Below are 17,002 nucleotides of genomic sequence, written 5' to 3' on the forward strand. Positions count from 1 at the left end.
GCAAAGACCCTGTTTCACTTAGCATTATCTTCACCAAATATTCCCTTTTTCCAAGAAAATAATTGACATGTGACATGATTTGGTCTTGTTGGTGCAGGTTAGGCCTAGATGAATGTTTACAAACATGCCAGTAGAAGTTTCAGTAAACTATTAAAAGCCCTCTGAGGTTTTTTTTCTACATGTGTGGGTCCTTATCCTGGAGACCAGGAAATTTCACCAGGAAAACACCGCTGCTGAGACATGATAAACCTCAGCTGAAATGTTTGAAGGTTTTATTTTTTTTCTCTTTTCAATAGTTAACTTCTTGAGTTAGCTTAGCTTCTTTTATTCATAGATTCTTTTGGTATATAAGCAAAGATTTTACAAATGCTAGCTTTTATCTGTGATGAGAGCTTCTGGTAACACAATTGTAGACTGTCAGTCAGGGGATTTTCTTTACCTGGTTAAAAACTTAACATTCCTACTGTAGCATTATTTGCTTTTTCTGTTCCTTTCTTAAATTAATTTACTGAAAACTTACCAGGTTAAAGTATAAATTGTCACAGGAAAGTTGTACTTTGTATGGTAGTTTGGTAAAATTCTTAGTGTGTTGCTTTTAAAAGTTAACTCACAGTCATTAAAATGTAGTGCTGAAAACAAATAAGTATTTTGCTGATGCCATTGAGTGAATGAGATCATCATAAAGCTGTGCTAGCTGTTACAACTAACTTTGTTTCACGTTTGTGTATTAACAGATTATTATTTGCAAGAGATGTTTACAGCACCCTATAAGATGTCAGTTTTCTGGTGTTTACTGATCTGGCTGGGAAGCATGCTTTTAAGTCGCAAGTACTTTAAGGATAGAATTGAGTATGTGCTCACTTCTATAATATTTATAAGTTAGTAGGTTTTGATAGAAAAAGAATTAATTTGTTGTAGTTTGTTATGCATTCAAAACAGAAGAATTCTTACTATTTGGGGTTTAAGAAAGAAAACCTGGTTGAGTTTGGTGGAGAATGTTCTGCTTGCGCATAAAGTAATGAATATCTCATATTTTGCACTGTTTTGGTACAGAGTTCAGTGTTTGCCAGTTCAATTAAGGAGACAGAAAACTTTTAGTATATTTATTGCATAAATAAATAACACAGTAGTGGTTGTGTTTAGTATCTTTTAGATTACATTTTTCTTGAGTAGAAAAGTGGCATCCTTACCATCCTGATCCCTTGTCTGGTTGAGGTAGTTAATGGGCATCTAGAATTATAGCTGGTGAGGATGAGCTGTGGCAGCTTATCTGATCAGTCAGTAGGCTTTTACTGTTGGGTGCTCTCTTTTCTGGGTTGAGAAACATTTTCATCTGGATATCCCAATTTGCTTCATGCACTGAGGTCCTTAGGAAGTTGGATTTCCTCCCAGGGGTTCATAAGAAGTGTATCAAAAAAAAGGAAGTATTTTGAAAGATCTGGAATTTGTTGTTCTTACTTCTAGTTAAAGTTACCTTTACATGTTAGTAAAATCATAATGCTTGTATTTGACTTCTGGGACTCGTGCAGGAAATAAAAGTTAAAATTTTCTAGGGTTTGAAGCTTAGGGTTTTTTTTCAGCATATGTGTCAGACCCTACCATTACATTGCTTGCTCCTTATTAAACTAAATTGTTTCATCTAGGAAAAGAAACTTAAACGTTCCATTTTTTTCCCCAGCTTGTCAAGTAATTATGAAGCTCAGATGAAGAGTCTCTTAAGGATCGTGAGGATATTTTGCCATGTCTTTCGCATTGGCCCATCCTCTCCCAGTAATGGAAATGACATGGGCTACAATGGAAATAAAACTCCAAGAAGTCAGGTGTTCAAGGTCAGAAAAGTATATGATGTTGTTAGGAAGATAGACGTTAAAGAGATGAATTTCACAAAGCATGCATTCATTAATCAGACATCTCATGAACAGGAAGTAAGTTTGGTTGACATTCCCTTTTTAAGTTAAACCTACCTCTCTCCTTCTTCTGTGTTTTTTTTCCCACTGAATTAATTAATTTAGCCGCTGATGCACATCTCATGTTATGATTTCTGTTTATTTCTTATTTAATTGATTGTTTATTAGGTGTTGAAGGTTTAGCTACCCAGATGACCTTGGTAAATTTTGTTTTTATTTCTGTTAAGAGTATAGTAATATCAAAATATAGTGATATTAATATAATAGATTATATTAATGTAATTTCAAAATGGTAGTTGGAGATACACAGATGGACTGCTGAACAGTAAGCTTTATCCAGCTTCACAAGACAAATGGGTACAATTGAATTCTTGATCTGTTTGTTTTCTCATTGATCATGAAATCTTTTCCCAAGTTGTTCTTGGTTTTTCTTATTATGCGCTTTGAAACGTATCAGCTCACTACGAACCTTGCAAAGTTACTGATTTATAGCTGCTTTCAAACACATGATTTAGGTAGTTGCCATTTAGAGGTTTACTTCCTGAAGATGTTTGGTATTTTTATGTTTGTTTGTTAAGGAATCTCTCTGTAGAAAGTCAAAGATTGCCTTTTTGTAAAGATGCCCCAGTTTCCTGTGTGCCACTCAGTCTTCATTGGATATACAACTGCCATATTTTTCAGAGCACCTAATAAAAAAGTACTGCAGGGTAATTTTTCTTCTCCCATCTTACTCCATACTCTTACACAGCACAGCTCATACCAAGAAATTCAGATGCCAGTAATTGAGGATTTTTTTTTCTTTTACGTTTCTTCCACCGTGATGTGAAGACAGTATTTTGAAATTACTGCAATTATTTGATGATATATGTTCATCAGGTTACTTCTAAGGGGTTTTAACACAGAGCTATATTGATAAGATTGTGGAAGATGATACTCTTAATTCCTGTTTATTTAGTGAAGTATCGGAGTTTTTATTTAAATTTCGTCTCTTGGAAAGAAGAAAAGCAGTAGACTGTTAAAAACAAAAAAACATGCAAGCACAAATGTTTGTTCTTCTGGTAGCACAATAGTTTCAAGAACAAATTGATTTGTATAATGAATATAAAACTAGCGCTTGAGTCTGAACAAAATGTAATGAGTCTGTACATTTGGAGTCTGTACAAAATGTAATGCATTGTACAGTGTGCAGTGTAATAATTGTCCTTTGGAATTGTTCATCAAAATAGGGCAATAATGTGGGTTTAACCAGAATTCTGTTTTTAAAAAACGAAGCTGTACCCAAATTGAAAGAATTATTTTATTAAAGGCAGCACTTTCTAACAGTTTTCATGACAATTGCTCCAAGTATACCAGATTAAATAACAAGCAGATGTTAAACACACTTCATGCAAGAACTGTCTCCAGTAAGATATTCTGCTACTAAGCCCAAAAAGGAAAAAAAGGTTTCCTGCTTTTCAACTCCACATAATTTCAGAAGTCAGTATGAAATAAACAAAAACATTCGACTGCAATTTGCAAAGGAAGTGGTATATCAGTAAAATCACTTATCTGCATGCCCAAATGACTTTGTATGATGAAAGAATTTTTTAAAATTACTCTGCATTTAGGTCTTGTGCAGTGGACTTATATTAAACAACTGCCACAGTTGTCCCGGAAAATATCAGTAATTCTTTCACACTTGTGTGAAAACAACATGTATGTAAATAAATAAGCAAAATGTATACTACTGTTGCATTACCTAACAAAACAAAAATTTTGGGATGTTTTAAAAATTGCTATTGCAATTATTGTAATTTATTTAGAAGTTTTATGAGAGACGCAACACTGCAGTAGGGTCACTGTTGTGTCCATGGTATTTTAAAGATTGATTTAAATTTCAAACTCAGAAATATGAAAGTGCTGATGAGAACTTATTGTTGTTTAGGAATGAGCACATAGGTCTGGCAATGCTAACTTTATCTACAGTTGTGGTTGGTTTAGTCTGTTCTTCCATGAATTTGCAGTAGACTGGATAGTGGGAGATTAGATATAGTGCTGAGTGAATTGGATGACTTCCAGTTTTCTCTTAGTGCTACCTTTCCTTCTGCTTTTTGGCCTTTTTTTGAAAATGTGCTTTTGATGGTCTTTTTCACCTTCTGGGAGGAGATAAAAAAGACCTGACTTTTTGTAATGCTTCATTAATTTTTTTTGTATCAATGTACTGATTGAACATATTTTGAAGAGTTGACACTGTAATGTAGCTGGGAAGGGATTAAAAATGTGAATATTCTTGATCTGAGCCTACAGGGGAATGTTATTTCTTTATGAGGTCAAGAAGATCACAGGGCTATCTGTGCTTTTGTGGAATTCCCTGTATGTGATTCAACATATCCAGATGTTTTAAAGTGGAAGCACTAGCTAATGATAACACATTCTTGTACTGATCCTGAAAGATACAAAAGAATCATTGAATTTTGTCTCCCAAGCTTGAAACAAGCTGCTAACTCCAATGAGATCTTCCCAGTGAGAAACTTTGAGTAGGAATTTTTACCAGGTTTACACTTGTTACTTTTCCATGTATTGCTCTTCCAATTGCTATACAGCATGATCGCATATTAGGGAAACTTGCTGCAAAATTTCTCTGTAATTGAACAAGGTTGGGAAGTGCTTAATGTTTTTTCCTTGTTTCAGATACTGTTCTTTTCTAGAATTGAGGTAACTTCTCTGCTGTGACAAAGTCACTTCATGGATTAGTGATCTCCTGCACCCTGTGTCTTAAAAAGCTATCTGACATCTACCAAAAGATTTTTCTTCAGTGTTGCAGTTTGAATATGGATTTGGTTACTGGTCTTGCTTTCTAGATGAGTAAAGAGGAAGGCATTGCATAGGTAAATTCTTGCATTTGGGAGGTAAGGTGTGCAGCTGTAAGAGCTTGGTACTCCATCAGACTCAGCTGTATAATTCTAGAGAAACTTTTCTGCACTGTGAAATATGACAACTGAAGTTTAAGTGGAGGTCTTTGTTTAATATGAAGTTCATGGTAAGAGTTAACTGAAAAATGCTGATTAGTAGTTTGAAAAAAAACATTGCTAGTGGTTTGATTGAATATGTCCATATGCCACCTGAAAAGGTCTGGCCATGGATGACAACATAAAATGCTGACAGTCATGGATATAGAGGTGATGGGCAATATTTAGAATATTTAGAATATTTAGAATATTTAGAATATTTATATCCTGAAGTTGGACTAGGAAGAAAGAAAATGAAATGTTAAAGCTGCTATGCTTGACTAGACTTTTATATGAGTTTATGATAAGAAGCTGTGAAGAACTAGCTTTGGAAAAACAAATTGGGTGGAAAAGTTCTGAAAAGTGTGCTAAATCTGTTGGAAATAAAACACAAGATATTGGGGGAATGTGGTGTCTGGCAAGCTAAACATTGACAAGTTTGAGGGAAAAAAATAGATTTTAGTATTCTAGTAAAAAACTACCTAGTTTCTCCTGAGTTATAGGTTGACAGTACATCTCCATTTTAATTCTTGTGTGTATTCAATTAATCCTATTTTCCATTAGAAGGTTTCTTTACATTATATTTTGTGGTAAAAGTCTGCCAGATGGGTCTTGGGAGGAAGATAACTTGATCCTGTGTGGCAGATATTTATGTAGAAAATGCTACCTGTGCTGCAGATATTCAGATCACCATCTAGAGAAATGTGTGGTCACTAGGAGCACAAGCATTAAGTGAGTCACATACAAAGGATTGAGCAAAGCCTACCAGTATTGGAGATCAGGCTGGCTTCCCCCCACACTTCTGTTGGGAAAAAATGGAAGCATAGTGGTAAACTTTTAAACCATGAATTTCAGCAGAACCTTTTAATGCAGAGCTCTTACGAGAAGTAATTTATTGTGTACTGAGAGCATGTCAACTATGAGTTGCAACTGACCGTGCTTCAGATTATGTACAGATGCTGTGAGCAGCTCTTTATTTTCAAAAGCAACTTGAGAATATGAGAACATAACTCTCAGTGTTTGCTAAGTCTTTGAATGTTTTCACTGATGAAAAACCTTGATGCAGCAGTAACATGTGGAAAAAGGAATCCATGTAGAAGTTCATTCTTACTTTTGGAATGCTATGAAGTACTTGAGTTGATTACCTCCCTGTAGGATTCATATCCCTATGCTCACTAGGCTGTTAGGCCTTGTGGATTTTTTAATGCTTATCAGAGGGCAACAGGTCTTATCCCTTTTTCTCCTCTGTAGTAGGCTTGCAGCTCAGAGTAAATGTGTAATGAAGGAATTTTACTGGATTTCAATTATATTGGGTTTTAGCAGATGGTAGTAAAAAAAGCATGTCTTTGTTAAAGTAAAATAAAATGTATAGCCTTATAATTTGATATGGGATTCTGCTGATACTTGTTTCTATTTCGTAAAGCTAGTTGTTAGTGACCCTTACTCTGAAACATCTAAGGTACTATCAAAATGAGCTGTATGAGCTCACCTTGTGCATAAAGCACATTCTTACTAGACATGAACCTGAATCTGTGTGGTGTTGTCTGGGATTTCCTCCATCTTCTTGGTAGAGGAAGCTCCTTTGACCAGGTTGTTCCTAAAGAACTGACACTCTGTTCTCTAGAAACTCAGCCTGTGTATTCCTATTTCCCTGCTTGGCTGCAGTGGTTAGGCAGTAGTGTGCTGTGTGAAGCCAAATTCTGTGATATAGTTCAGTTCTATAGCTCTTCTGTAGTTCTTTCTAAATGAATTTTTCTTTCTTCCATCTTCTACTTAATTTTCCTTCTATATGAAATTTTCTCTTTGTGCTGTTTGGCTACAATTGTAGAATTTTTTATGAGTATTTGCCTCTTATCTCTAACATGACCTCTAAAGGATCATTTAAAGCTTTAAAATGTGCATGATATTTATTTTCCTCGAGAGGATTATCACATTATTAATATTATCTAATGTCAGCATGTTTCTTTTTGTCTGTTTTTTCATGTGTTTATTGCAGCCGCTGGAACTGCTCTGGCATTCTCTGGATGAATGGCTTGTTCTGATAGCCACAGAGCTGATGAAAAACAAAAGGGACTCTGCCAACATTACTTCTATTTTATTGAAGCAGAAAGGACCAGATCACCAAGATGCTACTTCTGCGCCTTCTTTTGCCACTGCAGGAGCTGAGGGAAGAAAAGAGCTGTCCACTGATGCTGTCGAGTTAAAAACATATGATGTTGCTGGGAAGCAGGAAGCTTGTGCTGATTGTCAGGATGTTATCTCCATGACAGCAAACAGGCTAAGTGCTGTCATTCAGGCCTTCTATATGTGCTGCTCCTGCCAGATGCCTCAGGGGTAAGGAGGTTATTCATTTTTCTTACCCACACTATTGCCATTTTAAAATCATACATACTTCGTAGGAAGAATGTTGATACTGACCACATTGTATTAGTGCCAGTCAAGGCTGTGCTGTTTAATCCTTTCACTAGTTCAGTTATTTGGATGATTTTTTTTAAATGGTTCTAAAGGCACAGCACTGCAAGTTTTCCATAGTGCTGCTGCCTATGAATGTAGCTGCACTGAGGCACATTTTGTATTGAATGTCTAATGGCTCTTTGGAATCATGCAGCATACTTGTAGATAGTAGGATTTTGATATTTTGAAGTTTAGCTGTATTTGCTGTTGGTTCTTAATATGAAATGAACCCTGAATTTAATGTGATTATCCAACAAGAAGAGCTATAAGCTCAGAAGAAAAAAAAAGTGAGTTATCTTTGTGTATGAAAATGATGGCTGGGGCAAAACTTACTTGACTATATGATAGAAGACAAGGAGAGTTCAGTCTCAAAGTAATGCTCACTTGGAATCCTGTCCCAGGTCGACAAACATGTAGTTTTGTGTGGAACATGCAGTTCAGCTTAGGTAAGCCTAATATCATTGAGGTCTGGTTTAAAAAGGAAACAAGTGTGACCACTTGTAACTGAGGTCTTTGTCTGTCCAAGGTTCTTATGGATTCTATTTATGACTTTTATGGATTATATTCATGACTAGAAGATTAGGCAAGTATGATGGTATTACAAGCTCCCTGAGGAATCTAGAAGCAAGGGTCCTACTACATGTCAACTCTTGGTTATTCCTAATCACCGTAAGGGTTTTTCTTTCTGTACCAAACTGAGTTGAATAAAAGCTTTCAAATTGGCCAGTAATATTTATTTGGGGCATAGTTCTCTGTGGACGCTCTGGAAGATGATTGGTTATTGACATTTTTGCCTTTTCTGTTAGAATTCTGAAATTTCTGTTTCTTGTTATGAGATCTTAATATAAGATCTCATGACAAGAAACAGAAATTTCAGAATTCTAACAGAATTCTGAAATTGAATGTTGAATATTTAGTTTCATGATGACTAGTTAAACAGCATCAGTTTCTATTTGTGCAGTATTTATTTTAAAAAAAACCCTACAATTTATGTAATTCGAATTAGTTTCAATTGCACTAACCAAAACCATCTTATGATTTTTGAACAGGATGACATCACCTCGTTTTATAGAATTTGTTTGTAAACACGATGATGTCCTTAAGTGTTTTGTTAACCGGTAAGCTTCAACAAATATGGACCTTGTAATCCACCCCTCTGTTCCTCCCCAGCAATAATTCATTTTTTTCTTCTTGCTGAGTAATATTTTTAGATTGTTGCTGTGATATATGAACAATATGCAATTTAATGGTCTTGCTGAACTCAACAGTGTAGATTAATGATTCAGAGCTCAGACTTAAATGAACTCTTCTGCATATTTAAGTGATCTATTTGTAAGATTCGTGAACAAACTCTATTTCACAGAGCAGCAGAATAATTTGATGAATGGATTCTTTCCTTATATTTGTTCCAAATAAGGCCTTCCCTTTTAAGGTAGATGAAAACTTTCATTCTTCCTCAAATGTGTGATGACTTAAAGGAGTCTAAACCATCTTTGTACAGTTGGCTCTTTCCAGAGTTTCTCTGAGACTGACAGGTTTATAACCTTCCTTCTGTGTGGGGAGCTGCTTCTAATCCTCCCATGTTTAACAGATGAGGTAGTATAAGTTTGGGAACAAGAGTTAGGAAAAAGTGATAAAATAGAAGAATCTTGTTAAACTTGTCTATATGGTTAATTGCATTGTTTCGTTATGTAGACTTTTTGCATTGTGAAGCATTATTATTAAATCTCTAACAGGCTTCTAACCGATTTTTCTTTCAGAAATCCCAAAATAATTTTTGATCACTTTCATTTTCTTCTGGAGTGTCCTGAACTAATGTCCAGATTTATGCACATCATAAAAGCTCAGGTAAACGTCAGGAGGTCCTGAGTTACAACTTCTGTGAATATACAAAGTGTGTTTTTAAAAAAAAAAAATATTTAAAGAATTTTCAATTTGGGGACGAAGAAAGAACTAAACATGGCCTCTAGTGCTTCTGAATCTGTAATGTGGAAAGATCATATTAAACAGACATGGCAGCCAGATTTCTGTATTCATAATTCTCTAAAATACATGGGTGAGTCCATTTGAGATAACCAGTGTTGGATGTGTCTTACAAGTCAAACTTTTCAGTTAAAGAGTGAAATTTCTGTTTGTAAATCTACTTGTGCACATCTAATAGACTGAACTTTAAAGTGCTTTACTTTCCCCTAAATGACTTAGATTTTGAGACAAACCAGAGGATAAATACATCACTATTACTTGATTTGGTCGTAGTTAGTGGTAGCTCCTTTAATGAAACACCATGTCGTCTTGTTGTCTGTTCCAAGAGCTTTATTTCCTAAGATGTGAACCATACTGTGCTTTTATTTTTAAAGATAAATTGCTTTTATTAATGCAGTTTCATTTTTGGGACATGGTGTAGGCGTATTGTTTATTCAATCTTTCATTGAAATGTGTGTTTTTGAAACTCACTACCTATGAGTAATGAGGAGACCCTGAGAACTGATATCCTGTTTGTTAGATCCACTCATGTACATGCTGTGAATTGCAGGGGATGAGAAAGGCCATACTTGTGTCATATCTGTCTCAAAAGAGTTGCAAAATGTCAATATAAACACTGAGTCAAGTTAGAAACTTCTCACCTAGGAATTGCTTTGTAAGGTTTCTGGTTCCTCTGGGCTGTTTTATATTGCCAATGAACGGTACTGCAAATAGGGCTGGTTCATGTCACTTGTGCTTCTGTGCTCAGCTGTGGTTGATTATCAGTGGTTTTACAGAAGCCAGTGACTTATTTCTTATCTAAGTTCCTTCATGCTCTCCCCTAACCTGTAAGGAGTTTTGTGCTATTTTTCTCTTCTGTGGAAAACTTAAATAGCTATTTCTGGGTAGCTGGTGGTCCAGTCTTTCTGCAAGCACTCAAGTGCCTGTCTAGTCCTTTCTTCTTCCCAAAATACTGTATAGCATGCTGGGGTGACTCTGCACATCTCAAAAATTAATTGAGAACTATGCATAACCATTTGCTTACGGGAGAGGAGTTATTCAGGGGAATGCATGTGTATAATATGGTTTGCACCTTGTTTTGTAGCCATTTAAAGATCGCTGTGAATGGTTCTATGAGCATCTGCACGCCGGGCAGCCGGATTCAGACATGGTGCACAGGCCTGTCAATGAAAATGACATACTTTTGGTTCACAGAGGTATTGTATTCTAAATGGAATTAGTGTGTCTTTGAAAGATAATGAATGAAAATGAAAAAAATTAATTGGTATTTTGTATTTAGATTCTATTTTTAGGAGTAGCTGTGAAGTTGTGTCTAAAGCAAACTGTGCAAAATTAAAGCAGGGGATTGCTGTGAGATTTCATGGAGAAGAAGGCATGGTGGGTAAAAGTGCATGGTTTTCTTTTATGGTGTTTTCATATGGAAATATTAATTCTCATTCACAAGTGTGGTTTTGAGCTAAAGCCTACTTTAAAATTACTTAGAAATATGTGGTTACTCAGCATAACTATTGAGTGAAAATTTTGTGTACTAATATGCTTTATTCTCTTGACATGCAGGGACAGGGTGTGGTGCGTGAATGGTTTGATATCTTATCCAGTGAAATAGTTAACCCAGATTATGCCTTATTTACCCAGTCAGCTGATGGTATGTCTCTGCCCTTTTTTTTTCTTTTTTTTTCCTAAGATTAGGGTGTCATTTTTTATAAAAGCATTTTTATAATCCAAAAAATCTATGTAGAGGCACAGATTATTTCATGAAACCTAAAAGGAGAGGTTCAGGTCTGCCTGTTTGAAGTAGTTTTCTCCAAGGAGGCTAGGACTGGACTGTCTCCTGCCTGCATCTGGCTGGAGACTTATGAGAGGAAGTAGATATATTCTCATCCTTCCTTTGAGCATGTTCACAAGTTGACAGAAGCCAAGCCCATTAGAGTGAGTAAAACATGTGTATAGCAATACAGTAAGATGGAGGACCAAATTTAGCAGTTGGTAATTAGCTTTTTGTTGATGCTAATTATTTTAGAACTGTGTTTTGGAGAGTGGCTAAGCAGTATCATTGTAATAAGATGTTACATTCTAAGACATTTCTTTCTCACATCTTTTTTGTGTAAATGAAAAACCCCAAACAGACTTTCAAAACCCCAAGATAAAGCTCTTACAGTGTTTTCAGATGCTTAGAGTATTTGATAAATAAAAGCTTAATTAAAAAAAAAAGTAATGGAACATGATAATATTTTTGTTTTGTAGGAACAACATTCCAGCCAAACAGCAACTCTTCTGTAAATCCAGATCATTTGAACTACTTCCGTTTTGCAGGCCAGATCCTGGGGCTGGCTCTGAATCACAGGCAACTGGTGAACATCTACTTCACAAGGTCATTCTACAAACATATTCTTGGTATGGTTTTATTAAAATCCTGCTTACTAGTCATAACAGTTGGCTGAGTAGTAAACATTTTCCTTTTTTACTTCTGTGTGTGTTAAAAATGAAAAGCCTTAGAAATTAATGTGTTGGTAGTCTTTTATGTACATCAGTCTCACAGCAATTCTTTGCATCACAGTTATGAAATTCATTTACTCTTCTGCATGGTGTCATTCTTGAGAAATGAAATTAATTGCTCTCTAGTTAACTTCAGATAGACGAAGTTGACAATGTTTGTGAACTCTGGCAAAAATCCATTGGGCATTCTTGATCATGTCTGAAGCTTTTCACTTATGCAATGGTTTTTGAAAGGTGAAGCCCTGCTGTTGAAAACCTGTCTGTCTACCTATTCCAACAAATACTACTTATTTCCCAAAACAGGGTGTCAGAACTAATGCAGGTTCATCCTGTCTCCTTAATGAGAGAAGTTAATTGATATGCTTTTACTGTAGCATTCAAGAAGATTGGACAGACATTTTTATAGAAATATAACTTTTCTAATAGGATAACCTCTGTTAGCTGGCAGTATCTGTGGTCTAGGGCTTTTCTCTGCTCTTCTTTAAGAACCTTTGTGCCTCTTGATTACTGATCAAGATGCCCCTCTTCTGCATTGTCATGAAAAAACTTCTCACGAAAGATGATGTGATTCCCTGTGCATTCTTGTTACTCCTCCAAGTACATCAACTTATTTGCTGTTGCATGCAGAATTTCCTTGGTGTTCAATCACTAATATTTGGAAGTATAAGATAGCTTGATGGTTTTCTGTTTTGTCTACTTACAGTCTTCCTGTGATGTTTGCTCAGTCCAGGACAGATCAACTCTTAACTTCAGGTTTGCTGTTTATCTTCCCTGTAAGTGTTCAGAGAACACTTGCAGTTTGTTGAAGGTGCAGGCTCAGTCATCTTTATCAAGATCTTCTTCACAGAGGAGCATATTTTACTCCTCTCCCTCAGTACTGCTTTCTGTGTGAGTGACTATGCTGGGCAAGAGCCAGTGGAGCACAGCCAGTCTGCAGCACCATGCTGGCAGTGCTTCCTCAGGCTCCACTAGTCACTGATCTTCACACAGGAAAGTGGTTCTGAAGTAGAGGTATCATTGCATGGCACAGTTTGGTGCTGATTTAAGCCTTGGCCTCTGACATCAAGAGTAAGTAGAAAAATCATGAATGATTTGGGTTTGAGGGGATCTTAGATACCTTGGGCAGGGACACCTTCCTCTAGACCAGTTTGCTCAAAGCCCTGTATAGCTTGGTCTTGGAACACTTCCAGGAATGGGGCATCCACAACTTCTCTGGGCAACCTGTTCGAGTACTTCATCACCCCACAGTAAAGAAATTCTTCCTAATATCTAATTTAAACTTACCCCCATGTCCTGTCATTGCTTGCCTGCGTGAAAAGTCCCTCTCCAGCTCTTTTCTAGGTTGCCTTCTGGTACTGGAAGGCTGCTTGAAGGTCTCTCTGGAGCTTTCTCCTCTCCAGGCTGAAAAAAGTCCAACTGTCTCAGGCTTCAGTCTTCATAGGAGAGGTGCTCTGGCCATCTGATCATCATTGTAGCCTCATCTGGACTTGCTCTGACAGGTCTGTGTCCTTCTGTTGGGGCTCCAGAGCTGGCTGCTGTACTCCAGATGGGGTCTCATGAGTGTGGGGTAGAGGGGCAGAATCATTGCCTTTGACCTGCTGGCCACGCTGCTTTCATTGCTATGAATAACACAGGCTAATTTCCCTGTGATGTATTCACAAAACAGAAAATCTTATTTTTCTGTTGTTCAGTCTTACCTTGAGAATAGTGAAGTGTTGTTCTTGTCACCTCTTTTGGAAATGACTGCTAATGATTGTGGGTTCCTTACTGGTTTTGGCTTGTGATGATATGCTTGATTGTTGGTTTCTGAATTGACAAGATGACCTGTTACTTAAGTTTTTCTTTTTTTTTTTTTCACTTTGCTAGAATAACTATTGCAAACCCAGCAGCAGTCATTAGTCTCTTAATAAGGTCTAACTGGTCTTAGTAAGGTCTTGTCATTCCAACATTCTGTTTTACAGGCATCTTGGAACTTTCTAGAGGTTTATACACATTAAACTTGCTTAAGGTCAAAATGCTCACATTCTTTGTCATTTCGTATTACTTATCAGAGACAAAGAACTGGAAAAATTATGCTTCCACTTCTCAAAGTATTTGCTTCTTCTGCCTCAATCACTGTGATTTATTTAAACCTTTCCAAGGCCTTTTCCATGAACTTTGCACATCTCCTATCTTCTTGTTTAAGGAATTAGAGTTGTGCAGCAGTGGGGGCTCCTGAGCAGATTTGTTTTATTTTTGCTAGCTCTTGTTCATGTCAAATACAAGTTATCTGGTTATAGACATGGAAATTCCCTTCAGCTTCTTGTCAGGCCTTAAATAAAGGAGTATGAATTCACTTGCAGTCTGAGACTGTTTTCATTCCTTTGGTTTTTCACCTTGCACTGAGATCCTTGTTTTCTGTAGTGAGTGTATCCATCTGTTGATGGCACTGAAACCACCAGTTGTGTGCTAAGCCCTTCTGTGTCTGAGGAACACTGTGAATCTCTTTCAGAGTGGAACTCCTCTTTTTAGTCAATAGACATGATGTGGAAGTGACTTAATTAGAAGCTGAAACCTGTATGAACAAATGTTCATACATTTCTTTGAGACTCAAGTGGGTGCATTACCTTTTTCCACTGTGGTGAGTTGAGATCTTCCTGCAACAACATCTGGTAGGTGAGGAAAGATCATTAACGTATGTGATGACCCAACTAACACACAACTAATGTGCTTTTTAAGGTATTAGATATGTAGTGTGCATGATTGTTTTTGTGTGTGTGCTGTGAAACCAGTGTTATGTAGGTCTGCATGTTTATTAGGGCTGCACTCTATTCCAGATGTAGAACAGGGAGAAATAGTCAGAAATTAGTAGACCTCTTGGATTTACTTTTCTCACACTTCTTATCTATCAGCCTTCTGCTTAAACAGGGGAGGAACAGATGGTTTCTCTAGTGCTGTTTTCCAGTTATTTTGTATTTCTTTACAGATACAGTTACTTTCCTGTTAACCTCTACCTTCAGCTTACAAAGACAGCGTATACATTCTTAACTGTCCTATCTACTCTTACATTCTACTCTGTAATAGAAAGTAGTCCTTGAAATGGCGTAAACAAAAGTGAAAATTAATTTCTGGCTCAGTGTATTTTGAACTGGAGGCCTTAAATCTTGAATAATTAATAAGCTTGTCTTAGAACTTACCTGTATCTCTTGGAAGTTCTGTGTTGCACAGAACATACCTGCTTCTCACAATTATATTAAGATAGACTTCTCTTCAAACTGCAGGGGCCTCAAGGGTATACAAGAGAAAGATACATAATATTTTGGGAGATTCACATTTTTCATGATAAATCTGATGGAATTTTTTATAACTGCCTGCTTGAGTCTATTCATTGGTAAAATATCTGTCAACCAAATGACCAAGCTTAGTGCTTTGGTCTCACAACATGCTGACTATGAGTGTGCTCTCATCATAACACTTGTTGAGTTTCTTCTCTAAAGGAGTCTCCGATATCTACTTTTCAGTCTTCTTTTCCCACATTTTGCACATATCCCTCAGAGACATCATTATTTCTACGTTTTGTGTGTCAAATGCACATATGCTTGCTAGTTAACAAAAGTGAAAGTCCTCTGGAAACTACTAGACAGCTGTTAGTTTTTTTTATTTTGAGAGAAGTGGCAGTGATATTTAATTAGTAAGTTATCCCTCTCTTAAACTGGTGTGTGGCTTGATTTTATTTGAAAACCAATCCCTTACAGCTGTGTACACACTACTGCAGTGCTTGTGAGCTCTTCCAGGGAAATAGTATAACATTTTTTACGCTTGGATGTTTTGCAGTGGCTGCTAACCTTTGAATTTTGTGTTTCTCTGGGGTACTGCATCCACAATCCATAGTGTGCTAAGGTTTCTCCTAATGGGCACCCTTATGACACTGCACAGTGCATGGAAGATGGTGAAACAAGGGCAGTACTTCCCAATATCTTGCTTTTCCCTAAACCTACTGCTACCCTCACCCCCTGCCCCTCTTCCCAGATATTGTATCTGTCTTGGTAGCACTGAAGTATCTATCATGCCAGAGTTAAAATAATCGAGGTCTGCTTTCTTGTGAAGAGGGTAGCTCTCTTGCATATACTAGGGTCACTTTGTCCTGGGCCCATTTGCTCAAATGTGCTTGAGTGCCATGCCTGTGAAGGGGTTTGTAAATAGGCACTTTCTGTACCTGGTTAAAAGTCAGACTTCTAGCAACTCTCCTTTTAATGCTTCTAAATTACTTGCAAGTTCAGTTTGAAATGTAAAATTCCAATACTACTACTACTACTACTACTACTACTACTACTAATACAGTAATTTTAAACTGTATAATAGATCTCATTATAAATATGATTAAAAAGAAGAACACTGAAGAGTAATCGTTTCCTGGGTACAGGAAGGTTGTTCCCCCCTCACCCCCTAAGTAATGCTCTGGGGAAAAAGATACTGTTATAGAGAAGTATGGTATTTGTGTTGCTAAAATGTAGGTAGAAAACTTTAAGACTTTGTAGGAAACATTTAACATTTTGTGTTCAGAATGAGTAGATGCTTTTACTGAAATCCATTAGTGAACTAAAATGGTGCAAATTGGTTTTTCCAGAGTGGTATGTCATTTGCTTCACTAGGAGGAAAAACATATGGAGGAAACTTGATTCTGTAGTATTTTAAAAATACAGTGTGCACAGTTCTGCTGTAGTTAGCAGCAGTGCATCCCTTTTTCTCTTTTCCTATTACTGCATTATTGTGGTTCCTCTCTAGAGGGCAATCTTCTACCATGTATTAAGTTAGAATCCTTTTTGCTTTTCCTATTTATTTGAGCAGTTTTGTCTCTTTGTTTGTTTTTTTTTTCCCTAGGCATACCTGTAAATTATCAGGATGTAGCATCTATTGATCCAGAGTATGCAAAGAACTTGCAGTGGATTTTAGATAATGATATCAGTGATCTGGGTTTAGAGCTGACATTCTCTGTTGAGACTGATGTGTTTGGAGCAATGGAAGAAGTGCCATTGAAGCCAGGGGGTGCAAGTATACTTGTTACACAGGAAAACAAGGTGAGTGTACAGGTTTATTCAGAAGATGGTAGTATAGTACAAGCCATTGGACTGACTTTCTGAATAACTGGAACCATGAATGGTATACTTGTTTTGGAGAAAATACAAAAAAAATTGC

The 17,002-nt window shown here is 36.6% G+C and overlaps 1 protein-coding gene across 3 annotated transcripts in view; it reads left to right on the top strand.

The window, feature by feature from the left end:
* HACE1 (HECT domain and ankyrin repeat containing E3 ubiquitin protein ligase 1) overlaps positions 1 to 17,002 on the top strand; it is a 44,204-nt gene that overhangs the window by 14,992 nt on the left and 12,210 nt on the right. For 2 of the 3 annotated variants that reach the window (XM_005426600.2, XM_031061580.1), the window contains 9 exons: positions 1,679 to 1,925; positions 6,891 to 7,228; positions 8,398 to 8,466; positions 9,109 to 9,196; positions 10,416 to 10,527; positions 10,611 to 10,708; positions 10,889 to 10,976; positions 11,576 to 11,725; positions 16,688 to 16,884. In XM_005426600.2, coding sequence (XP_005426657.1) covers positions 1,679 to 1,925; positions 6,891 to 7,228; positions 8,398 to 8,466; positions 9,109 to 9,196; positions 10,416 to 10,527; positions 10,611 to 10,708; positions 10,889 to 10,976; positions 11,576 to 11,725; positions 16,688 to 16,884 — 1,387 coding nt within the window. The remainder of the gene's footprint in view (positions 1 to 1,678; positions 1,926 to 6,890; positions 7,229 to 8,397; positions 8,467 to 9,108; positions 9,197 to 10,415; positions 10,528 to 10,610; positions 10,709 to 10,888; positions 10,977 to 11,575; positions 11,726 to 16,687; positions 16,885 to 17,002) is intronic. The other variant, XM_005426601.2, reaches the window with a different exon arrangement.

Source organism: Geospiza fortis, unplaced genomic scaffold (genome assembly GCF_000277835.1).
Source record: "Geospiza fortis unplaced genomic scaffold, GeoFor_1.0 scaffold486, whole genome shotgun sequence".
Taxonomy (NCBI): Eukaryota; Metazoa; Chordata; class Aves; order Passeriformes; family Thraupidae; genus Geospiza; species Geospiza fortis.